We start from the raw sequence: 26,509 nt of genomic DNA on the forward strand, positions 1-26,509 counted from the left end.
CTGTGACCACCCCCATCCTCCCCCGTTCGAAACCCTCCAGCCAGGAGAGTGGGGGGCTGTTAACAGCCTCTCAGCATCTACCCAGTCAAACCCACTCTCCGAATTTTACCCGTTTCAATGAGATCGCCTCTCATTCTTCCAAACTCCAGAGAATCTCGGCCCCCATTCTACTCGATCTCCCCTCATCGGAACACTCTCTCATCTCCAGGAATCAGTCTAGATTATGGAGCTCAAGTCCGAGAGTATATACATCTCCCTCCGACAGTGCAGCACTCCCTCAGTACTGACACCGGGGAGTGTCGGACTGGATTATGGAGATCAAGTCCTAGAGTTTATACATCTCCCTCCGACAGTGCAGCACTCCCTCAGTACTGACACCGGGGAGTGTCGGACTGGATTATGGAGATCAAGTCCTAGAGTTTATACATCTCCCTCCGACAGTGCAGCACTCCCTCAGTACTGACACCGGGGAGTGTCGGACTGGATTATGGAGATCAAGTCCTAGAGTTTATACATCTCCCTCCGACAGTGCAGCACTCCCTCAGTACTGACACCGGGGGAGTGTCGGCCTGGATTAAGGAGATCAAGTCCGAGAGTATATACATCTCCCTCGGACAGTGCAGCACTCCCTCAGTACTGACACCGGGGAGTGTCGGCCTGGATTATGGAGATCAAGTCCTGGAGTATATACATCTCCCTCCGACAGTGCAGCACTCCCTCAGTACTGACACCGGGGAGTGTCGATCTGGATTATGGAGATCAAGTCCTGGAGTATATACATCTCCCTCCGACAGTGCAGCACTCCCTCAGTACTGGCACCGGGGGAGTGTCGGTCTGGATTATGGAGATCAAGTCCTGGAGTATATACATCTCCCTCCGACAGTGCAGCACTCCCTCAGTACTGACACCGGGGAATGTCGGCCTGGATTATGGAGATCAACTCTGAACTGGGAATCGACTGCACATTCTTGTGACTCGGTGGTGAGAGTCCTGATCATTTCATCCAACTTGTGGGGTTTTGGACCTTTGGTCACTGGATAGGACAATAATCCCATTTGGATGGTCTGCCCAGGACAGGAGACTATTTGTCTATGCAGAACTCCTGGAAAATAAATGACAACACTTACTTTTCCTGGAGAAACAGAACCAGGCCAGGCCAAGGATTAGGAATGCAAACAGTGCTGCTGCAAGTAGGCCCGCTGCCACGATCAGTCCTGTTGAGAGGGGTGCAATGTTAAAAAAGAAAATGAATACAATGTGTAGAAACTTCTAGACCCCACACAAAAACCCCGCTCTGCCACCAGGTTCCCCTGGGGAACAGCGGCACTTGCTGCAGACCATGTCCGGATCCAGGGCTCGGGCAGCTTCGGAGGGCAGGTTGGCCTTTTGGAGCAGGTGCACAGCACATTGGCCTGAATGATGCTGGCACTGATCAGGCTCCATGATGAGGGCAGTTTGCAGGGACTCGGCTTGTAGTCGCCTGAGTTTGGACAGCCGAGGAATCACCAAGTTGAGGTGTTGTGCAGGTGGTGAGATAGGTAACTGGTACAGAGAGAGAGAGAGAGGGACAGAGAGAGACAGTGAGGGACAGAGAGAGAGACAGAAAGAGAGACAGTGAGGGACAGACAGACAGAGAGAGAGAGAGAGACAGAAAGAGAGACAGTGAGGGACAGAGAGAGAGACAGGCAGACAGAGAGGGACAGAGAGAGAGAGAGAGAGACAGAAAGAGAGACAGTGAGGGACAGAGAGAGAGACGGGCAGAAAGAGAGGGACAGAGAGAGAGAGAGACAGACAGAAAGAGAGAGAGAGAGAGAAAGAAAGAGTGGAGGAAAGAGAGAGACAGAGCAAGAAAGAGGTGGACAGACAGAGAGAGAGAGACAAAGCGACAAACAGAGATAGACAGACATACGGAAAGAGAAAAAGAGATTGAAAGACGGACAGTGAGATAGACGGAGAGAGAGAGACAGACAGACAGGCAGAGAGAGAGAGACAGACAGACAGAGAGATAAAGAGACAGGCAGAGAGACAGACAGGACAGACAAAGACAGACAGAGAGAGAGTCAGACAGAGAGACAGCAAGAGACAGACAGACAAAGAGACACATAGAGAGAGACAGACAGACAGAGAGATGGACAAACAGAGAGAGGGAGAGACAGACAGAGAGAGAGAGAGAGACAGACAGACAGAGAGAAAGACAGAGAGAGAGACAGACTGACAGAGAGTGAGAGACAGACAGAGAGAGAGACACACAGACAGAGAGAGAATGACAGAGAGAGAAACAGACCGAAAGGGACAGACAGAGAGAGAGACAGATGAACAGAGAGAGAGAGAGAGACAGACAGACAGACAGATAGATTGATAGGTAAGGGAAATTATTTTCTCTGGTGGGGGAGTGAACAAACATTGTAAAATTGGAGTTAGAACATTCAGGAGTGAAATTCAACTAACATTCGCGCCACACAAGTGCCAGGCAATGACCATCACCAACAAGAGAGAATCTAACCATCTCCCCTTGACATTCAATGGCATTACCATCGCTGAATCCCCCCACTATCAACATCCTAGGGGCTACCATTGACCAGAAACTGAACTGGAGTAGCCATATAAATACCGTGGCGACAAGAGCAGGTCAGAGGCTGGGAATCCTGAGGCGAGTAACTCACCTCCTGACTCCCCAGAGCCTGTCCACCATCTACAAGGCACAGGTCAGGAGTGTGATGGAATATTCTCCACTTGCCTGGATGGGTGCAGCTCCAACAACACTCAAGAAGCTCGACACCATCCAGGACAAAGCAGCCCGCTTGATCGGCACCCCATCTACAAACATTCACTCCCTCCACCACCGACGCACAGTGGCAGCAGTGTGTACCATGTACAAGATGCACTGCAGAAACGCACCAAGGCTCCTTAGACAGCACCTTCCAAACCCACGACCTCTACCAACTAGAAGGACAAGAGCAGCAAATACATGGGAACACCACCACCTGCAAGTTCCCCTCCAAGTCACACACCATCCTGACTTGGAACAATATCACCGTTCCTTCACTGTCACTGGGTCAAAATCCTGGAATTCCCTTCCTAACAGCACTGTGGGTGTACCTACCTCACATGGGCTGCAGTGGTTCAAGAAGGCAGTTCACCACCACCTTCTCAAGGGCAATTAGGGATGGGCAATAAATGCTGCCATAGTCAGTGACACCCTTATCGCACAAACGAAATGTACTGCATTGGCAAATGGTGCAAGGAGAGACAGGTTGAAGGTTTTGGGTAAGAGATGCGGAGTTGGGGGTGGGGGAGAAACATGAGGAGGGACTTTTTTACGCAGCGGGGAGGTGTGGGCGGTGATGACCTGGAACTTGCTGCCCACGAGGGTGGTGGAAGTGGAGATGGTCAGTGACTCCAAGAGGAACTTGGATGGCCACCTGAGAGAAATGGACTTGCGGGGATATGGGGTGGGGGGGGGGGGGGGGCGTGGTCGAGCTGGGGAGTGGGACCGACTGTACAGCTCCAGGGACTCGATGGGCCGAATGTCCTCTGTCTTCGGTTATGTACATTCCATTGGGGTCCAAGCCCTCCAACCCTCCGAGGTCTCTGGAGCCCCTCCAATCCCGGCTTCTTGAGCATCCCCCCCTGCGGCCCTGCCTTCAGCTGTCCTGGGTGGGCCCGGAGCTCTGGAATTCCCTCCCTGAACCTCTCCGCCTCTCTCTCTCTCACTCTCCTCCTTTACGTCGCTGATTAAAATCTTTGAGCGAGCCTTTGTTATTGAGATTCCCATTCACTTCTATCCAGTGTTATTGTGGACTGTCACCCCAGTGTGTAGGACAGCCCTAGTGCCTGATTTCACCCCGATACCATGAGTTCCATAGATGGTTGTCAATTGTTGATAGATTTTAGTTAGCCAAAGGCAGGAATACAAAGCCTGCCACGTGGAACAGACTCGAGGGGCTGAATGGCCTTCTCCTGTTCCGATGACCCCATGACTATTTCACAGTAATAAGGCAGACCCCCCCTGTCTTGTATATTCTCCAACCCCTGCAACCTTCAAAGAGAGACAGGGACGTACGACTGTACGGACGGCGGAGCAGGACTAGGCCACTCGGCCCCTCGAGCCTGCTCCGCCATGCGGCAAGATCATGGCTGCTCCGATTGTAACCTCAACTCCGCATTCCAGCCTACCCCCGATAATCTTTCGCCCCCTTTGCTCATCAAGAATCTATCTACCTCTGCCTTAAAAATATTCAAAGACTCTGCTTCCACCACCTTTTGAGGAAGAGATTGCCAAAGACTCACGACCCTCTGAGAGAGAAAACAAAATTCTCCTCATCTCTGTCTTAAATGGGTGACCCCTGATATTTAAACTGTGACCCCTAGTTCTAGATTCTCCCACAAGGGGAAACATCCTTTCCACATCCACCCTGTCAAGACCTCTCAGGATCTTATATGTTTCAATCAAGTCGCCTCTTACTCTTCTAAATTCCAGCGGATACAAGCCTAGCCTGTCCAATCCTTCCTCATAAGACAGCCCACCCAATCCAGATATGAGTCTAGTAAACCTTTTCTGCTTCCAACGCATTTACATCCTTCCTTAAATAAGGAGACCAATACTGTATACAGTACTCCAGATGTGGTCTCACCAATGCCCCGTATAACTGAAGCAAAACCTCCCTACTTTTACATTCAATTTCTCTCACAATAAACTATAATATTCTATTAGCTTTCCTAATTCCGTGCTGTACCTCCATACTAACCTTTGGTGATTCATGCACTGGGACACCCAGATCCCTCTGCATCTCAGAGCTCTGCAAATTTCTCACCATTTAGATAATATGCATCTTTTTTATTCTTCCTGCCAAAGTGGACAATTTCACACTTTCCCACATTATACTCCATTTTCAGATCTTTGCCCACTCACTGAACCTATCCATATCCCTTTGTAGCCTCCTTATGTCCTCTTCACAACTTAATGACAGGATAATGACACAAAACGTTAACCCTACCTTTCTTCCAGCTCTGATCACTCGGCACATGCGCATCTGAAATGACAAGACGTGTTTCACAGAGCAGAACTATATTTGATCCCTTCAGAAAAAAAAACATTTTGAGCAGCTGAAATCTGCTTCTCTATGATTCCTCCTGTCGCACATTAGTTGGGGGGCCAGGACAAATCCCGTTTGCACAGCAACAGATATCAGATTATTCCGTTGTGCATTTGTGATCTTGCTGTGCGAAAACTGACTGCTGTCCTTCCGACATGACATAGGATGTACGGTGGAGAAACAGGCGATTGGACCCAATCAGTCCAGGCTGGCTTTTACGCTCCACTCAGGCCTCTGACCATCTTTACTCAGCTGAATGTGACAGCATAGCCCTCTATTCCAGGGCTGTCCAACCTTTTCACTTGGGGAGTGGGGGGTGCGGGGCACATTACATAGGGGAGACAGTTTCAGAACAAACAAAGAACAAAGAGCAAAGAACAGTACAGCACAGGAACAGGCCATTTGGCCCTCCAAGCCTGCGCCGATCTTGATGCCTGCCTAAACGAAAACTTTCTGCACTTCCGGGGTCTGTATCCCTCTATTCCCATCCTTTTCATGTATTTGTCAAGATGCCTCTTAAACGTCTCTATGGTACCTGATTCCACCACCTCCCCCAGCAGCAAGTTCCAGGCACTCACCACACTCTGTGTAAGGAACTTGCCTCACACATCCCCTCTAAACTTAGCCCCTCTCACCTTAAATCTATGTCCCCTAGTAACTGACTCTTCCACCCTGGGAAAAAACTTCTGACTATCCACTCTGTCCATGCCGCTCATAACTTTGTAAACCTCTATCATGTCGCCCCTCCACCTCCGTCGTTCCAGTGAAAACAATCCGTGTTTATCCAACCTCTCCTCATAGCTAATGCCCTCCAGACCAGGCAACATCCTGGTAAACCTCTTCTGTACCCTCTCCAAAGCCTCCATGTCCTTCTGGTAGTGTGGCAACTAGAATTGCACACAATATTCTAAGTGTGGCCTAACTAAGGTTCTGTACAGCTGCAGCATGACTTGCCTATTTTTATACTCTATTCCCCGACCGATGAAGGCAAGCATGCCGTATGCCTTCTTGACTACCTTATCCACCTGCGTTGCCACTTTCAGTGACCTGTGGATCTGTACGCCCAGATCTCTCTGCCTGTCAATACTCCTAAGGGTTCTTTCATTTACTGTGTACTTCCCACCTGCATTAGACCTTCCAAAATGCATTACCTCACATTTGTCCAGATTAAATTCCATCTGCCATTTCTCTGCCCAAGTCTCCAACCGATCTATATCCTGCTGTATCCTCTGACAATCCTCATCACTATCCGCAACTCCACCAACCTTTGTGTCATCCGCAAACTTACTAATCAGACCAGCTACATTTTCCTCCAAATCATTTATATATACTACAAACAGCAAAGGTCCCAGCACTGATCCCTGCAGAACACCACTAGTTACATCCCTCCATTCAGAAAAGCACCCTTCCACTGCTACCCTCTGTCTTCTGTGACCGAGCCAGTTCTGTATCCATCTTGCCAGCTCCCCTCTGATCCCGTGTGACTTCACCTTTTGTACCAGTCTGCCATGCGGGACCTTGTCAAAGGCTTTACTGAAGTCCATGTAGACAACATCCACTGCCCTTCCTTCATCAATCATCTTTGTCACTTCCTCAAAAAACTCAATCAAATTAGTAAGACACGACCTCCCCTTCACAAAACCATGCTGCCTCTCGCTAATAAGTTCGTTTGTTTCCAAATGGGAGTAAATCCTGTCCCGAATAATCCTCTCTAATAGTTTCTCTACCACTGACGTAAAGCTCACCGGCCTATAATTTCCTGGATTATCCTTGCTACCCTTCTTAAACAAAGGAACAACATTGGCTATTCTCCAGTCCTCTGGGACCTCACCTGTAGCCAATGAGGATGCAAAGATTTCTGTCAAGGCCCCAGCAATTTCTTCCCTTGCCTCCCTCAGTATTCCAGGGTAGATCCCATCAGGCCCTGGGGACTTATCTAACTTAATGCTTTGCAAGACACCCGACACCTCCTCCTTTTTGATAATGAGATGACTGAGACAATCTACACTCCCTTCCCTAGGCTCATCATCCACCAAGTCCTTCTCTTTGGTGAATACTGATGCAAAGTACTCATTTAGCACCTCGCCCATTTCCTCTGGCTCCACACATAGATTCCCTCCTCTGTCCTTGAGTGGGCCAACCCATTCCCTGGTTACCCTCTTGCACTTTATATACGTATAAAAAACCTTGGGATTTTCCTTAATCCTGTTGGCCAATGACTTTTCATGACCCCTTTTAGCCCTCCTGATTCCTTGCTTAAGTTCCTTCCTACTGTCTTTATATTCCTCAAGGGATTTGTCTGTTCCTACCCTTCCAGCCCTTACAAATGCTTCCTTTTTCTTTTTGACTAGGCTCACAATATCCCGTGTTATCCAAGGTTCCCGAAACTTGACAAACTTATCCTTCTTCCTCACAGGAACATGCTGGTCCTGGATTCTAATCAACTGACGTTTGAAAGACTCCCACATGTCAGATGTTGATTTACCCTCAAACAGCCGCCCCCAATCTAAATTCTTCAGTTCCTGCCTAATATTGTTATAATTAGCCTTCCCCCAATTTAGCACCTTCACCCGAGGACTACTCTTATCCTTATCCACAAGTACCTTAAAACTTATGGAATTATGGTCACTGTTCCCAAAATGCTCCCCTACTGAAACTTCAACCACCTGGCCGGGCTCATTCCCCAATACCAGGTCCAGTACGGCCCCATCCCCAGTTGGACTATCTGTTTCAAGAATCCCTCCTGGATGCTCCTTACAAATTCTGCCCCATCTAAGCCCCTAGCACTAAGTGAGTACCAGTCAATATAGGGGAAGTTAAAATCACCCACCACTACAACCCTGTTACCTTTACATCTTTCCAAAATCTGTCTACATATCTGCTCCTCTACCTCCCACTTGCTGTTGGGAGGCCAGTAGTAAACCCCCAACATCGTGACTGCATCCTTCCTATTCCTGAGCTCCACACATATTGCCTAGCTGCATGATCCCTCCGAGGTGTCCTCCCGCAGTACAGCTGTGATATTCTCAGAAAGATAAAAGCATTCAAAATTTATCTTCGCATTAATCAACACAACGACAAATGTACATTTTTCTGTAGAAGCTTTAAATGAGAAGATTAATTTTGTGACTTACTTTCTTGTCACTATGTTGAACACTGATTTAGTGAGATTCCTGGCATTTTTTGTTTGCAAAAGTAGTCAGTGTCTGCCCGCACACTTGATGTCGCAATGCGGAGCATTCCACATAGATGTCCTTTTTTCTGGAGTGATTTTGATCACTTGCCACCCCCCCACCCCCCCCCCCCCCCCCCCCCCGTCTCTCTCTCTCTCTGTCTTTTTCTCTTTCCCTGTGTCTTCCCACCCTGTGTTGTTCCCCCCTGCACTGTGTCTTCCTCATTCTCTGTATTCCCCCTGCCCCTGTCCCCGCTCTTTCTCTCTCTGTCACCCCTTTTTATCTTTTGCCCCACTCTCTCTCTGTCCCTCCATTTCTCTATCTGACACTGCTTCTCTCTCTCGGCTCTGCCCCTCTCTGTCACCCCTCTCTGTCCCCCCTTGTCTTTCTCTCTCTCTCTGTCTGTCCACTCTCTCTGTACCCCCTCTCTCTCTGCACCCCCTCTCTCCGACCCCCTCTCTTTCTGTAACCCCCTCTCTCTCTGTCCCCCTTTTGCTCTCTCTTATGTCCCCCTTGTCTCTCTCTTTCTCTCTTCCTCCTCTCTCTCTGTTCCCCTCTCCCTCTCTGTCCCCTCCTCTGTCCCCCCTCTCTGTTCCTCCTCTCTCTCTCTGTTCCCTTTCTCTCTCTGTCCCCCCTCTGTCTCTCGGCCCCCCCACTCTCTCTCTCTACTCGACCCCCCTCTCTCTGCCACCCCTCTTCCTGAACACCCCACTCTCTCTGTCCCGCCCCTCTCTGTCCCCTCCCCCTCTGTTTCCTCCACTCTCTCTCTCTCCCCTCTCTGTCTCTGTCCCTCTATCTCTGTCCCCCTTTCTCTCTCTGATTGATGCAGAGGGTGAAAATGCTCAGCGGATGGTTTGTCAGCCGTTTTTTTAAAAAGAAGATCGCAAGTCAGTTTCACAGCTGACAGGTCTGACATTGGGAACTGTCATTTCCCAACTTCGGACTCGGGGTTTTCCAGCAGCCTTTAAAAAAAAAGTCAGAACCCGCCGGAAAACCAGGAATCTGTCCAAATTTAGCAAATCACTGTTCCTGATGTCAGCACCTGTGAAACTGACCTCCAATCTTTTTTTTTAAAGTCGCTCTGACAACGGGAAATTTCCCATCTCCAGTCATGGAGCCCTGGCGAGGATGAGGAACAGCCCGGGTACAGTTTACATCCGTGGGCCGCATGGAAAGTTTTGGCGGGCTGGATTCCTAGTTGATGGCATCAGGAACCATTGAAAAGACCCACTGATGCAAGGGTGGTATACGAGGGTTGGAATACCTGTTCGCAGTGGCAGGATCAGCTGGTCTGTTTGGCCATCACACCTGTCTGAATGAGGGATGTTCCTCCGACCAATGTCAAACCACTTATCCATAAAGGGCGGAATCTATCCTAAATGCACCAGAGGAGTACAAAGTAATGCTTGCAGTACAAATGGGACTTTGAGGGAAATTTAACAGCATTGCATACAAAATCGAGATTTTCTACGATATAGGGACACATGAAAGTGGAGCAGGACTAGGCCACTCGGCCCCTCGAGCCTGCTCCGCCATTCAACAAGATCATGGCTGATCTGATTGTAACCTCAACTCTGCTTCCTTTTTTGGACTGATCGGGGAGATGCTCAGATTTTCTGGGATCTTGCTGTGCGACAACCGGCTGCTGCGCTTCCTGCATTCCGACAACTTTGAAAAGTACCTCTTTGACAGCGCATTGCTTTGGGGCCTCCTGCGGTCAGCAAAGGTGCTGCATCAATGCAAGCCCTTCTCTTAATGTCGTAGCACTTACCTGTCACAGTTACCTGCACTGGATCACTGAGTGGTGAATGATATGCAGTCTGCTTTACTATCCTCTCATAACTACAGGTGTAGTTCCGTGTCCCGGGTGTGTCCGTGCCATTGACATGGAAAGAGACTGAGTTCGCAGAGCCAGACACATCCAGTGCCCTCACGTGATTCATTTCACCATCCCTGTATAAGTAGAACTGGCCGCCGGAGGACAGAATGGTTCCTTTGCAGATAATTCGAAAGGGCTCCCCTCTTCTGACCACACCAGTGGCTGGATCAACAGAGATGTTGGCCTTGGGGAGCATATCTGCCATTGAACAAACACAGATGTGAATAGCTTACAATACACAGGAGGAGTCTCTGTGTCAGAGTTATAACGGTGCCTTTATATTTTCTGTTAAGCTTTTTTTTTGAGGACTTTGTATTTTAGAATTATGGGCATTGTTTATCAGGGAAAAATAAAAAGGATTCCATGGATGCTTTCCTCACTGAAGGTCTTTTGGACTTTGTTTGTAAACAACCCGCACTGGGAGCTGCCTGCCTTCTGATAAATAGCCAGCAGGGGCATTTTGACTTGAAGTGATGTTTACGGAGAAGTGACAGGTCAAGGTTAATAGTGGTCAGGAGGCTGAACTCTTGAGATTGTTTTTTGGTTTTGCTTTGGACCACCAGTTGAGGGTTTGGATCGTGTTCTGAAAGGACTTTTAAATCAACCAGCCAAGGTCGAAAGCCCAGCTCAGCCTTTTCCACCTCTTTGAGAAGCTCTCAGAAGTGACTAAGAAATAGAGAAATTGTTGCAGCATTCCTCCTGCAAGTCCTGCCTGAAACCCCTGTTGCCGCATTTCTCCTGGAAAGCCTACCCAAACTGATCCTCAATGCCACCTGAAAGTAACATTCTAGGAATATCCCAGTGATAGCTGTCTAAACATATTTGGGATGCCAGACCAAAAAGGGACAGCTGACATCTTTCCATATCTTCTCTTTCTTTTTCAAGAATGAAAAAGTATATGGCCAAAGTATTCTTTTTTGTCATTTTTAGTAACAGATCTCGAAAAAGAATATCTCTATTTTTCGGTTCACCGGTATGTGTGGAGTGTGTGTGTGGGAAGGGGCTAAGGTAAAAGGGAACTTTCATATTTCAATCAGTGTGTTAATGCTTTGCTTTCTTACTGGTTATGCCTTGTTTTATAATAAACGAATTTTTTCTTTGTTTATGAAAGAAACCTGGTTGGTGTATTTTATTCTGGGATGAAGAGTAGAGTATATGATTGACCAAATTGGTAACTTGGCAAACGTTTAAGTGTAAGTGTGACCTGTCAAGAAGCGGAACTAGAAAAACAGTGCACTCCTCCCGCCTCGGTCGTAACAGTCAGGTGTTGGCAGAATAGGAGAAAGATCAGGACTGATACTCCCCGGTACCAGAACTGAGGGAGTGCTGCACTGTCGGTGGGGATGTATATACTCCAGGACTTGAGCTCCATAATCCAGGCCGACACTCCCCGGTGACAGTACTGAGGGAGTGCTGCACTGTCGGTGGGAGATGTATATACTCTAGGACTTGAGCTCCACAATCCAGTCCGACACTGCCCTGGTGTCAGTACTGAGGGAGTGCTGCACTGTCGGAGGGAGATGTATATACTCTAGGACTTGATCTTCACAATCCAGACCGACACTGCCCTGGTGTCAGTACTGAGGGAGTGCTGCACTGTCGGTGGGGGATGTATATACTCTAGGACTTGATCTTCACAATCCAGACCGACACTGCCCTGGTGTCAGTACTGAGGGAGTGCTGCACTGTCGGTGGGGGATGGATATACTCTAGGACTTGATCTCCACAATCCAGTCCGACACTGCCCTGGTGTCAGTACTGAGGGAGTGCTGCACTGTCGGAGGGAGATGTAAATTGTTGAAGTTCTAACAACCCTTTGTTGTGGGAATAATGGGAAAGAGTTTCACTAACTGACATATCACTCACCTTTCACAGTTATCTCTACCGAGTCACTATGATATGAATTATATGCTCTCCCGTTTACCATTTTCTCAAAGGCACATTTGTACTCCGCACTGTCCACTGGTTCGACATTGATGAGGGTGAAAGTGACTGACTGCTCGGACACTGAGACATTCCGCGTATCAATAGCTTGACTATTACTATTCCTGTACAAGCAGGACCTGTGGCTTGGGTAGTTGGTGGTGCAATGAATCTGAACTCTCTCGCCGATGGTGACCACACCAGAGGGTGGATCCATAGAGACCGTGGGCTTCGGAAGCTTGTCTGAAATGAGAACAACACACTGAGCAAGTGAGAACTGTTCAGAATATATGGAAGCGAGTGGGAAAACAAACAGACTGTCCTTGGAGACTGTGCACAGGAGATTGACTAGAACGGTAGCAGGGATGAAGGATTCCAGTGATGTGTGGCAGGATTAGAGAAAGTGGGATCAATCAGCTTAGAGCTGGGAAGGTTAAAGGAAGATGTGATAGAGGCGTTGAGAATTAGGAAGTGTTTCATTGAATAAATCAGGAGATATTAGTCCAGTGTCCAGAACGTAGGAAAGCAGGGACATCGATCTGAGATAACTTGCAAAAGAACCAGGGGCGAGGTAAATTTTTTTCCAGGAAGTGATGAAATGATCAGGAAGATACTTTCAGGTCTGTCTGAAAGGGAGCATTTGTGTGAAGGGCCACCTCTCTTAGTGAGATACACCGATATAGTCTCTGTGAGATCATGTACATTTTGCTTTTTGTTTGGGACGCCAGACCCAAAAGGGACAACTGACATCTTTCCATATCTTCTCTTTCTTCTTCAAGAATGAGGAAGTATTTGGCCAAAGTGTTCTTTTTCGTCATTCTTTGTAACAGAGCTCTAAAACGAAAGTCTCTATTTTACGGTTCACCGGTGTGTGTGTGTGTTTGTGTGTGTGTGTGAGAGAGAGGGGCTAAGGTAAAAGGGAACTTTCATATTTCAGTCTGTGTGTTAATGCTTTGCTTTCTTACTCGTTATGCCTTGTTTTCTAATAAACTTTTTTTTTGTTCATGAAAGAAACCTGGTTGGTGTATTTTATTCTGGGTTGAAGAGCAGAGTCTATGGTTGACCAAATCGGTAACTGGGTAAGCACTTAAATATGTGTTGTGACCTATGGAGAAGCAGAAGTACAAAAACAGTGCACTCCTCCTACCTCGGTCGTAACAGTCAGGGATTGGCAAAATAGGAGAAAGATTGGGACCGACACTCCTCGGTGTCAGTACTGAGGGAGTGCTGCACTGTCGGGGAGGGAGATGTATATACTCGAGGGCTTGAGCTCCATAATCCAGGCCGACACTCACCCGGTGCCAGTACTGAGAGAGTGCTGCACTGTCGGAGGGAGATGTAAGTTGTTGAAGTTCTAACAAACCTTTGTTGTGGGAATAATGGGAAAGAGTTTTAATAACTAACATAAAACTCACCTTTCACAGTTATCTCTACCGATTCACTATGGTATGAATTATATGCTCTCCCGTTTACCGTTTTCTCAAAGGCACATTTGTACTTCCCACTGTCCGCTGGTTCGACATTGGTGAGGGTGAAGGTGACTAACCGCTCAGATCCTGAGACATTCCGTATATCAATAGCTTGACCATTATTATTCTTGTACAAGCAGGACCTGTTGCTTGGGTAGTTGGCAGTGCAATGAATCTGAACTCTCTCGCCGATGGTGACCACACCAGAGGGTGGATCCATAGAGACCGTGGGCTTCGGAAGCTTGTCTGAAATGAACACAACACACTGAGCAAGTGAGAACTGTTCAGAATATATGGAAGCGAGTGGGAAAACAAACAGACTGTCCTTGGAGACTGTGCGCAGGAGATTGACCAGAATGGTAGCAGGGATGAAGGATTCCAGTGATGTGTGGCAGGATTAGAGAAAGTGGGATCAATCAGCTTAGAGCAGGGAAGGTTAAAGGAAGATGTGATAGAGGCGTTGAGAATTAGGAAGTGTTTCATTGAATAAATCAGGAGATATTAGTCCAGTGTCCAGAACGTAGGAAACCAGGGACATCGATCTGAGATAACTGGCAAAAGAACCAGGGGCGAGGTCATTTTCTTTCCAGGAAGTGATGATATGATCAGGAAGATACTTTCAGGTCTGTCTGAAAGGGCAGTGAAAGCAGATTCAATAGGAACTTTCAAAAGGGGAATTGTATAATTATTCAAAGGGGAAAATGTTTGCAGGGGTATGGGGGAAGAGCAGTGGGAGAGTGGGATTAACGGGATAGCTCGCTCACAGAGCCAGCACAGGCATGATGGGCTGAATAGCCTCTTTCTGTGCTGTATGACTGGACAATTCTTTGTGTTGCTTTGTCACTGAGATTGTGGTGTATCTCCCTTACCTTGAACAGTTACCCGTAAGGGCTCACTGGGTGGTGAAGATGCCCAGGTCCTGTTGTTCTTGAAGTATTTATTATATTTACAGGTGTAGTTGTAACTACCTTTCAAGGTTTTGCCTCCTTCAACATTATAGATGGCAGTGTAGTTTACTTCACTGCAATGCAAGAGTTTCTCTTTGTTATTTTTGTAAAATTCAACATTGCAGCCGATGAAAGGGCAGCGACAGACGAGTGAAAATGCATCTCCCAGTAGAATGACACTTGATTGTGGATCCAGCGAGATGGTCGGTTTGGGTAAGAGAGCTGAAGAACAAACAATATATCAGACACGGCAGCTTTGGTGCAATCTATTCTTGTGCAAGCCTCATACTGGTGACCTCTGCGCTGACTTCACATTCTTATTCATGCTTGTCTGGCAATTTTAACTGAGCCTCCGGATTGGGAATAGACGAGATGGGGTCAGATGTCCAATTTACACACTGTCAGATTTTAGTCTGTGCTGAATTCGAAACTGGGTGTAGAACCTGAATCTGACTGGAATCCACTAGCTTTCCACCAGCCCAGTTCAGTTAAAATTACCGCAGGTCTGCGGCATGATGCATCTGCGATAACACTGCTTGCATCAGGGCTGATTTTAACCTCATTCACCCAATGGAAAACGCATGGGGATAGGTGCAGTGCTGGTTTCACAGCCATTCAGTATCACTCTACGCCATCTTCATTGGAGTATACATGAGAGGCGTGTGTGAAACCAATGTGGTTCTCAACTCCATCTGCTTTCCAATGGGCGTGCTGGGTTAAAATTAACCCCATCTGATGCTGGGACGGGTTTCTGTTTTCATTGTCCCTGAGAAAGTAACGGTGCAACTCGAACCCTGCATTTGCATCCGACTCTTTCCTTGGAGGCTCCAAATATACTGATTCAGACACAAAGCCTAGAGTGGGAACGTAGCAGAAACCATCTGCATAGCTACACCTGCAATCTGTTGCATTAAATTGCAATCAATTTCACTATATAGTTCAAATTGATGGTTTCAGTGACTTATATACTGGAGACTTTAAAATATAAAATAATTCACAAATGGTTTAGATTTAAAATGCTTTCATCGTCAATCTAACCAGCGCATGTTTTACACAAATGGGTATAAGATGGAAGGGGAGTAGCATTATGGTTGTAAAAAGAGAAAATGTTGGAAATGTTTGGCAGGTCTGGCAGCATCTGTGGAGAGAGAAACAGAGTTAACGTTTCAGATCCATAACTTTTCATCAGAACTGGGAAAAGTTAGTGATGCAAGAGGTTTTAAACACATGAAAATGCGGAGGATGGGATAAAGAACAAAATGGAAGGTCTGTGATAGTGCAAGGCAGGTGGGATTTAAATGGGCTCGAAAATGCTGCCCAGACCTGCTGAGTATTTCCAGCATTTTATTTCGGATTTCCTGCATCTGCAGTATTTTGTTTTCACATAGTGCGTTTGTAATCCAGAAGTCTGGACTACCGATGCAGAGACAAGTGTTCAAATCCCACCATGACAGCTGTGGACTTTACATTCAATTCATTCATTAAGATTTTTTTTCTGAGAAAAGATATCTGGAATAAAATGTTAGAACCAGTCATGGTGACCATGAAACTACCGGATTGTCCTAAAAATCCATCTGGTTCACTGATGTCCTACAGGGAAGGAAATCTGCCATCCTTACCCGGTCTGGCCTACATGTAACTCCAGACCCACATCAATGTGGTTGACCCTTAACTGCCCTCTGAAGTGGCCATAGCAAGACACTCCATTATATTCAAGATGGTGGCACACCTCTGTAATATAGCTTGTTCCTTTGGTGTGTGAACTGTCATGAATCTCAGAGGACTCCAAAGAACATCCAAGGGAAATGAGGGTTTTATTATACTTTAACTAGAATATAAATATACCAGCAGTTAACCCACGAGATACATCTGAACACATCTCTCCCTGTCTGGCTACACTTACAACTCCCTGGTCATGAGTGACGTGACATCACCTCCTCTGGTGATCTTCACTTACAGCTCTTCAGGTGGTCCTTCTTAAGGTTGTCCCACAGCAACTACCACCTTCTCAAGGGGCAATTAGGGATGGGAAATACTTGCTGACTTTGCCAGCCATGCCCACATCACGTGAAAGAATGAAAAAAAAAGAAATTACAGAGGTCGGCCTTTCAGCCCATCGTGGCTGTGTTGGCTCCTTGAAATTGCTATCCAATTTTCTTGTATATCATTGCTTTATTTCTTTTGTCTTTGACTCTCAGAAATTAGCAGTTTTGTCTAGAAATTATTTGATGTAATTGTTAATATTGTCTATCACTGCAGTAATAACCACAGAATAGGGAGTTGGGAATCATCTGTGACATCACTGAACATGGGAATATAGGACCAGGAGTGATCCATATTCCCTTAGAGTGAGAAAGCAAAGAAGTGATGATGAATCTTTGTAAGTCTCTAGTTTGGTCTCAGCTGGAGTGTTAAATCCAATTCCGGGCACCGCACTTTCAGAAGGATGTGAAGGCTCTAGAGAGGGTGCAGAAAAGATTCAGGAGAATAGCTCCAGGGATGAGGAACTTCAGTTCCGTGGATAGATTGGCGAGGCTGTGGCTGCTCTCCTTGGAGAAGGGAAGGCTGAGAGGAGATTGGATAGAGGTGTTGGAAATAATGAGGGGTCTGGACTGAGTAATCAGTGAGAAACTGTTCCCATTGGTCAGAGGATCGAGAACTAGAAGACACTGATTGAAGATGATTGGTAAAGGAACCGGAGGAGGCAAGTCGAGAAAGTTTTATTTTCAGGCAGTGCTTGGTTAGGATCTTGAATACACTGCCTGAGGGCTTGGCTCAAGCAGATTCAATCGAGGCATTTAACAGTGAATTGGATGACCACCAGTAGTGAAAAGCACTTGCAGCAGGGATACAGGGAAAGGGTGAGGAAGTGGAACTATCTGAGTTACTTTGCAGAGAGCCAGCATGGACATGACGAGCCTCCTTCTGTGCAGTAACCATTCTATGAGTCTATGATTCTATGGTTCGGGCCTGGGTCCACCAATGAATGAGATCACAGTTGATGTATGTGACCAAACTCCTCATACCCGCCTTTGCCCCATATCCCTCAATACCTCTTGTCACACACACTGGAAGTGCGATGAGACAACAATCATGGATTAACTAGGAAGAGTTATGAGAAGCGGACATTGCCTTTAAAAAAAAATGAACCATTGTTTTAAGAAGTGAACAATGGTCCAAAATGGCCACCAAAGAATAAAGGATTGGCCTTTTGTGTATTCAACCTGTCTGACAAAGGCAACGGAAGAATATTCAAAGCTAGAAGGTGTCAATTGAACCCGTCCTACACTTCTCCTAAAACATTCCAGAAATTAATATCTTCTTCTGAAACAAAGGAGGTGAATTAATGTCTTCTTCTGAAACAAAGGAGGTGTGAAGTGGGAACGTCCTGGACCATTGTGCGATCACCATGGTACAGGAGAATGTCTCCTACTCGGAGGTGAGAGGGGACACATGTTTACCTGAACAAAAGACAGCTAGCGATAGAGATAGAGAAAGAGGGAGAAAGAAAACATAGAGATAGAGACAGAGAGAGAGAGAGACAGACAGACAGACCCAAAACGTGAAGCTACTTGTAACAGCTTGAGTTCCAGTCCAGCCACGACACACAGTGCCATGCTGAAAAAAAAAATCCGACGTCTGCCGTGTACAGCAGTGAGAGCTAGAAGTAACCCACCATCTTCAACAGAACAATCAATCAAGAGAGAAATCTACAATCCACTCAGGCCTGCATCCATCTCGAAATTGATTCCCAAGAGAATTCAACAGTTTATCATTACCTTTCTCCCTCACTAATAAAACACTGACCTTTTCCCTTTTCTATCTGTCTCTTATGTTTGTGAGTGTGTGTGTGTGTGTTTGTGTTTGTGTGTGTTTGTGTTTGTGTGTGTGTGTGTTTGTGTTTGTGTGTGTTTGTGTTTGTGTGTGTGTGTGTTTGCATGCGTGTGTGAGTCTGTGTGTTTATGTGTGTTTGAGAGTGGATGCAGTTGTGACAATTTCTGGATAAGGTTTATTGATCAATAAACAATTGATTTTATGTTTTTAAAATCTACAAGAAAACTTGTCTCTGTGTATTTATTTGAACAATAAAACATCAAGGTGCTAAGCTGTAATATAAATACACTTGTTGTGGTCAGCTGGGGATTTGAACAGGGGGAATCAAACCTCACGGCTGGAATAATTTGGATAGCGAAAATCTTATCAAAATCCGATTTCAAAATAACAAGTGATCTGGCAGCAATTGCAACTTGTGGAAGAGAATTCGGGAATTCTACCACCCTTTGTGTGTGGGAGTGTTTCCTAACTTCACTCCCTAAAGGTCTGGCGATAGATTTAGGACTGTTCTCCCTGGTTCTGGACTCCCCAACCACCGGAAACAGTTTCTCTCCAATCTGCTCTGCTTGTTCCCCTTAACATCATGTACATTTCGATCAAATCCCCCCTCAATCCTCTAAATTGCAGGGAATACAACCCTAGTTTATAACCTCTCTGTCTACCTTCATCCTTGGAGTACAGGTTTCATTCTGGTAAACAGACACTTCACTCCCTCTCACGCCAGTACATTCTTCCTAAGGTGTTCTACCCACAACTGCGCCCTGCCACCATTTCACCTCACTGAGGAAAGCTGCCCAGCGTAATTTGATGTGAATTCTATTATCTCTGTCGTTCTGAATTTATCCTTCATCGATGTCGGATATTTGATCTATTAGAGAGTGAAGTTTAAGATTGATACAAGGCACTTGTTGATTATGTGGGTACTCACGGTTTTTATTATTTCTGGCATCAAATGGGGGCACTGGAATGGAACACATTGAAGATATCTATTAGATTATTGCAGATTCATCTCACTACACACACATTGCTGTTAAACCAGAGTGACACAGAAACGAGGCGATTGGTGAATGAACCAGAGGGGGAGATGTGTAAATATTTTATTTAATGCAGTGAGTTGACATGATCTGGAATGGACTGACTGAGAGGATGGCAGAAGCAGATTCAACAGTCACTCTCAACAGAAAATTGGGTGAGTACTGAACAGGGAAAATTTGTGGGGCTGCAGGCAAGAGCAGGGAAGAGGATGAATGGGAAATCTGTGTCAAGGAACGAAGTCACCATGGGGCAGTTACCACCTTCTGCCCTGTGACACTCTACAATACTGCGACTAGTGTGAGATTTGGCCTCTCCATGCTTGTCGGAAGATTACCTGGGGGAAACCAATTTGCATTACTGTCAGGAAAGGAAACTCAATTGTTTTCTGCATGACCGCAGGGAGGGTATGTGTCAAACACTGATCAGTTCAAGTCCCACTGCGATGTAATCATGGCTGACACACCCCGGTGTCAGTACTGAGAGAGAGCTGCACTGTCGGAGGGAGATGCATATACTCTTCGACCTGAGCTGCATGATCCAGGTCAACTCTCCCCGGTGCCAGTACTGAGGGAGTGCTGCACTGTCGGAGGGAGATGCATATACTCTTCGACCTGAGCTGCATGATCCAGGTCAACTCTCCCCGGTGCCAGTACTGAGGGAGTGCTGCACTGTCGGAGGGAGATGTATATACTCTTGGACTTGAGCTCCATGATCCAGGTCAACTCTCCCCGGTGCCAGTACTGAGGGAGTGCTGCACTGTCGGAGGGAGATTTATATACTCTAGGACTTGAGCTCCATAATCCAGGCCAACACTCCCCGGTGCCAGTACTGAGGGAGTGCTGCACTGTCAGAGGGAGATTTATATACTCTAGGACTTGAGCTCCATACTCCAGGCCGACACTCCCTGGTGTCAGTACTGAGGGAGTGCTGCACTGTCGGAGGGAGATATCATTTCTCTGGGATTTGATCTCCATAATCCAGGCCAACACTCCCCGGTGCCAGTACTGAGAGAGTGCTGCACTGTCGGAGGGAGATATCATTTCTCTGGGACTTGATCTCCATAATCCAGGCCGACACTCCCCGGTGCCAGTACTGAGGAGTGCTGCACTGTCGGAGGGAGATATCATTTCTCTTGAACTTGATCTCCATAATCCAGGCCGACACTCCCCGGTGCCAGTACTGAGAGAGTGCTGCACTGTCGGAGGGAGATATCATTTCTCTTGAACTTGATCTCCATAATCCAGGTCGACTCTCTCTGGTGTCAGTACTGAGGGAGTGCTGCACTGTCGGAGGGAGATATCATTTCTCTAGGACTTGATTTCCATAATCCAAACCGACACTCTGCGGTGCCAGTACTGAGGGAGTGCTGCACTGTCGGAGGTGCCGTCTTTCAGGATGAAACATTAAACCGATGCCCGGTCACGCGTAGGTCAAAGCGTTTGGGCACATCTTTGAAGAAGAGGGAGGCTCCAGCGAAGTGACCTTATTTGAAATGCAGTTTGGTTGCAAACGCGCTGGCCAATTTGCACACAGCAAGATCCCACAAGCAACAATGTGAGAATAACCAGATAATCTGTACTGGAGATTTTGAAAGGAGAAATGACGGCAAGGGACATCCACCCTGTTCTCCTTTCAAATAGATTTTATTTCTTCAAGAGTTTTATTGCTTTCAGAAAGGGTTTGTCTCTGCTGCAGTGACTGTATCAACAATGAAAGAATAGGTTAGGTGGGTGTTTGAATGAAAAGGAGATAAAGGGATACAGGAACAGAATGGGTAAATGGGATTAGGATGACTGCATGGGTAGATGATAGACAGCAACTACTGCGTCTGGAGAACCCATTTCCATACCACTGTGTGATCGGTCAGTCAGTAACTGAATGCAAAAATGTCAGGTCCACAGGGGAAGCAATGTTGTGGAGAGGAGATTTGAAAGCTATTGTTGGGAACAGAAATGTCCTGCTCGATAGAATGACAGAAGCAGAATCGATGATAACTTAAAAAGAGGAAGTCCAGTAAAGGTTTGAAAGGAGGAAGTGCAAATGAATATTTTGAAAACTAGAAGTAGAAAAAAGAGAGCGATATTTCATGAAATGGTACAAGTGTGGCCAACTGAATGAACATGGGCATGGGAATCTGACTGAGGGGAGAATTCTTTAAGAGAGGGGGCACAGGAGCGAGGAGCTGAATGTGGAAAAGACAGGGGAAATCATCATTCCTTCGCTATCACTGGGTCATAATCCTGGAACTCCCTTCCTAACAGCACTGTGGGTGTACCTGCACCACAGGGACTGCAGATGTTCAAGAAGGCAGCTCACCACCACCTGCTCAAGGACAATTAGGGATTTTGAAACAGTGACAGTGAAGTTATGGCCGATATAGTTCCAAGTCAGGATGGTGTGTGGCCCCGAGGGGAACTTGCAGGCGGTGGTGTTCCCATGCATCTGCTGCCCTTGTCCTTTTAGTTGGTAGAGGTCGCGGGTTTGGGCGGCGCTGTCGAAGGAGCCTTGGTGAGTTGCTGCAGTGCATCTTGTAGATGGTACACACTGCTGCCACTGTGCGTCGGTGGTGGAGGGAGTGAATGTTGAAGGTGGGGGATGGATTTCAGTTTCTGGTCAATGGTGACCCCCAAGATGTTGATAGTGGGGGATTCAGCGATGGTAATGCCATTGAACGTCAGTGGCAGATGGCTAGATTCTCTTTTGTTTGAGATGGTCATTGCCTGGCACTTGTGTGGTGTAAATGTTACTTGCTCCTTATCAGCCCAAGCTTAAACGTTGTCCAATTTTGTGTTGTTTGTACTCCATGCGGGCCTCCATCCAATCTATTCCATCTCACTCCATTTGCATATTTATATTCCTTTCTCCCTCGTGTGTTAATCCAGCTTCCCCCACTCCTCAAATACATCTCTGCGATTCGCCTCAACCCACTCCCTGTGGTAGCGAGTTCCACATTCTCCCCACTCTCTGGGGAAAGATGTTTCTCCTGAATTCCCCCCCATTGGATTTATTAGTGATTATCTTATATATACACACCCCCCATTCCGGTTTTGTCCGCAAGTGGAAACATCTTTTCGACGTCGACCCGATCAATACCCTTTCATAATCGTAAAGACCTCTGTCATCTCACCCCATCCCCTCAGTCTTGTGTGCTCTTGCCGAAATAGCCCCAACCTCTTCAATCTTTTCTGGTGGTACCACATTCTTAAGACTCTCTGGGGTGACAGCTGGGTGACGTCGGAGAGCAGAAGGATTTTGAAGGTTCAACTTAACAAGATTTCGAAAATCAACACCTCAAATAGTTAAGTCCAATACAAAAAGGAATCGAAGACTGATAGGGCAGGATGTATAGAGTCTTACTGTTGAGATGCGATGGTGAATCCAACTATATCATTAATAATATCACAAATGCAGGGCTGTTTGCCGTTTTAGTCTCCACATTATGGAAAGTATGTGGAGGCAGCAGAGAGTGTAGATCGTGGATTGCCTGTTATAAGGAAATGTCAATCCACAGGAAGACATGGAGATGTTGGATATGTTCTCTTGTTTCAAGAAATGATTAAAAGGTCATTTGTCAGAGGAGATTAACATCTTTGAGGGAAGTTGTGGAGTTGGTTTTAAAAAAACACATTCTTTCAAGTGGTTGAGTTCCTGGAACATGAAGGCAGATTAGATTCGAGATGCAGCACTGAAACAGGCCCTTCGGCCCACCGAGTCAGTGCCAAACATCAACCACCCATTTGTACTAATCCTACATTCCTACCAAACATCCCCACCTGTCCCTATATTTCCCGACCACCTACCTATACTAGTGACAATTTATAATGGCCAATTTACCTATCAACCTGCAAGTCTTTTGGCTTGTGGGAGGAAACCGGAGAACCCGGAGAAAACCCACGCAGACACAGGGAGAACTTGCAAACTCCACACAGGCAGTACCCGGAATCGAACCCGGGTCGCTGGAGCTGTGAGGCTGCGGTGCTAACCACTGTGCCGCCCTTATGTGTAAGATTAAATGTTATTTGAGGTGGAGAGCATGAGCAACTTTATTTTTCTTTACACAGAGTGTGTGAGGCTGTGGTTTGCACTGGTGGAGTTAGGGATCAAAGCACAGACAATGCCTAGCTTTAAGAATAGGTTCTATAGGTGGCTGAGGGAGAGGGGAGGGGGTTTGGGGAAGGAGTCTGAGAGCAGGAGCTGGCACATGGGATTGGGCCTTCTTCTCTGATGGAGGGTAAACACTGAATAACTACTTCGGTCCAACCGCCTGTGCTCATGGAGAAACACATTGTTAATTGCTGTCTCATTAACTGCGGAGTAAGATGGAAATTGCAGCACAAGAACAGGCCGTCCTGGGTAACCAGTCAAGTCCAGTAGTCCCATTCCCCTGTGTTGCTAATTACATGGGATCCATTGAAGACAACGAGAAGGAAAATGTAGGCTGAGATGGGAATGATAACCCATTTAAGACAGAGATGAGGAGAGTTTATTTTTCTCTCAGAGGGTTGTGAGTCTGTGGAACTCTCTTCCCCAGAGACCGGTGCAGGCAGGGTCATTAAACATTTTTAAGGCGGAGGTAGAAAGATTCGAGACGAACAACGGAGTCAATAGGTATTGGGGGGCAGCTGTAAAAGTGGAGTTGAGGCCACAATCAGATCAGCCCTGATCTTAGAGGATGGCAAAGCTCGAAGTGGCCGAATTGCCTACTCTTGCTCCTAATTCGTATGTTCTCCCTTTTTCCTTTAATTTGAAGTGCAGTAAAGTTGTAAATGCGGCAGTTGATTTGCCCACAGAAAGATCCCACAAGCAGCAACATGATAATGAAAGAGATGATCTGTTTTTTGGGGGTCATGTTGATAAGACAGTCTAACATTGGAAGGTGGAATTTTACAGGACTCTCTACAGTTCCATTAATAATTAGTAACGACATTTTGAAGTGGAGGAGGGGATATTTGGGAAGTTGCATGACTTGGAACAACAGAGGGGCTTTGCTGGGTCCAGGTTCACACACATTAAAACAGAACTTCAAGTGGACAAGGCAATTGGATAAGCAGTATTGTGCCAATATGGAGAAAAATGGCGATGTAATGGAGAATCTATATAATACTTTAGTAAGATCACAGCTGCCGACACACTGCAAGAAACATGTTCAGGTTCCAGCAGAAACTCACGAGGACACTGCCTGGTGTGTGAACGCACAAATATGAATAGTGACTTGCTATCAAAGAAGCCTTGCTGCTATTATATGGAGCCTTGGTGAGACCGCACCTGGAGTATTGTGTATAGTTTGGGTCTCCTTACCAAAGGAAGGACATACTTACCATAGAGGGAGTGCAACAAAGGCTCATCAAACTAATGCCCGGGATGGAGGGATTGTCCTATGAGGAAAGATTAAATAGAATGGGCCTTTATTTTCCGGAGTTTAGAAGAATGAGAGGTGACCTCATTAAAACATACAAACTTCTTACAGGGCTCGACAGGGTAGATGCAGGACGTTTTGGTCGAGTTGAAGCCATGGAGGGTGAGAAGACGGGACCAGGCGAGCTTTGGGATACAGAAAGCAGTGATACAACATCCCAGATCACTTTTAAAAATGTACAATGCGGAATATTTAACCATCGTTAACACTGTGCTTGCACTTCCTCACTTCTTCTCTTTCAACAGAGAGTATCCAAATGAAGAAAACATCCTTACAGCTTTGTTTATAACCAACGACTCAAATGAAGAGAGACCTACCGATCGCCAGTAGAATTGAGATGGGGACCATCCCGAGAAAGGATTTCAGAAAATAGGCAGACATTGTGGAGCACTGATCTTCTGACTTAATCTCTGACTCAGTCCTGGGCTCAATATAAAACGGACAAGAATTTGTGCAAAGAGGAAATCTGTGGTCTGAAAATGACGTGAAGAAAAGAATTGACAACTCCTTCATCTTAAAATAAAGACGAATGGTTTAGCCGGGGATGCGGAGTTGTGAAAAAAGTTCACTCAAGAGAAAAAGTTCTCGAGAACTGGAGGACACCGATTTAAGGTGATTGGTGAAAGAACCAAAGGCGATGGGAGGGAAAGATTTATTTTGCACAGCGAGTGGTTCGGATCTGGAATGCACTGCCTGAGAGTGTGGTGGAGGCAGATTCAATCAAGGGAGATGGGAGGGGAGAGATTGGAGGGGGAGAGGGACGAGGGATGGGTAAGGGAGGGGAGCGGAGGTGGGTGTGGGAATGGGAGGGGAAATGGGTGAGGGAGGGGAGGGAAGATTGTTGGGGGAGGGGGAATGGGAGATGGTTGAAGGAGGGGGAGAGAAAATGGGCGGGGGAGGGGGAATGGAGATGTGTGGGAGAGGGTAGTGGTGGGGAGATTGGTGTGGAGGGGGAGATGGTTGAGGGAGGAAGACAGGAAATGGGTGGGGGAGGGGAGGGGAGGGGAGTTTAGTGGGGGAGGGGAGATTGTTGAGGAAGGTGTGGGGAGATCGGTGGGGGAGGGTGAGTTGAGATGGGTGAGGGAAGAGAGAGGGGAGATGGGTGAGAGGTGCAAGAGTGGAGATGAGTGAGGTGGAGGGGGAGGGGAGATGGGTCGGGGAGCGGGATGGGTGGAGGGGGCGATTGGGTTGGGGAGGTGAGATGGTGAGGGGAGGTGGAGGGGAGATGGATGGGGGAGGGGGTGATGAGAAGGGTTGGGGAGTCGGAGGGGATTTGGATGAGTGAGGGGATTGGAGATTGATGGGGGAGGGGCAGGGGAGATTGGTGAGGGGAGGGAGATCGGAGATGTTGGAGGGAGGGGAGATTCGTGGGAGAACGGAAGTGGAGATTGGTGGGGGAGGGGGAGGGAAGATGGGTGGGGTGGGGAGGGAAGGTGGGTGGGGAGGAAAAGGGGGAGGAAGGATTGCTGTGGGTGGGGGCGGTAGGAGGGTGAGGGACGGGAGAGGAGTTGGGTGAGGGAGGGGAAATGGCAGAGGGAAGGGGAGTGTGATGGGTGAGGGAGGTGAAACGGGTGGGGGAGGGGGAATGGAGATGTGTGGGGGAGGGTAGTGGAGAGGAGATTGGTGGGGGAGGGGGCAGGGGAGATGGTTGAGGGAGGGGGAGAGGAAATGGGTGGGGGAGGGAAGTTTAGTGGGGAAGGGGAGGGGACAATGGGTAAGGGAAGTAGAGGGGAGATG

At 47.1% G+C, this 26,509-nt stretch overlaps 1 protein-coding gene across 2 annotated transcripts in view; it reads right to left on the minus strand.

The window, feature by feature from the left end:
* LOC137360463 (immunoglobulin superfamily member 1-like) overlaps nt 1–25,390 on the minus strand; it is a 28,337-nt gene extending 2,947 nt beyond the window's left edge. Inside the window, exons 1-8 of one of the 2 annotated variants that reach the window (XM_068025885.1) lie at nt 25,090–25,389; nt 19,250–19,282; nt 14,410–14,709; nt 13,487–13,786; nt 12,015–12,314; nt 10,041–10,346; nt 4,998–5,033; nt 1,128–1,214 (exon numbers count right to left, since the gene is read on the minus strand). In XM_068025885.1, coding sequence (XP_067881986.1) covers nt 1,128–1,214; nt 4,998–5,033; nt 10,041–10,346; nt 12,015–12,314; nt 13,487–13,786; nt 14,410–14,709; nt 19,250–19,282; nt 25,090–25,285 — 1,558 coding nt within the window. In that variant the 5' untranslated portion in view covers nt 25,286–25,389. Of the gene's footprint in view, nt 1–1,127; nt 1,215–4,997; nt 5,034–10,040; nt 10,347–12,014; nt 12,315–13,486; nt 13,787–14,409; nt 14,710–19,249; nt 19,283–25,089 lie in introns of both variants that reach the window. The other variant, XM_068025886.1, reaches the window with a different exon arrangement.
* Nucleotides 25,391–26,509: the final 1,119 nt, after the last annotated feature.

The sequence above is a fragment of the Heterodontus francisci genome, unplaced genomic scaffold, assembly GCF_036365525.1.
Source record: "Heterodontus francisci isolate sHetFra1 unplaced genomic scaffold, sHetFra1.hap1 HAP1_SCAFFOLD_1062, whole genome shotgun sequence".
Taxonomy (NCBI): Eukaryota; Metazoa; Chordata; class Chondrichthyes; order Heterodontiformes; family Heterodontidae; genus Heterodontus; species Heterodontus francisci.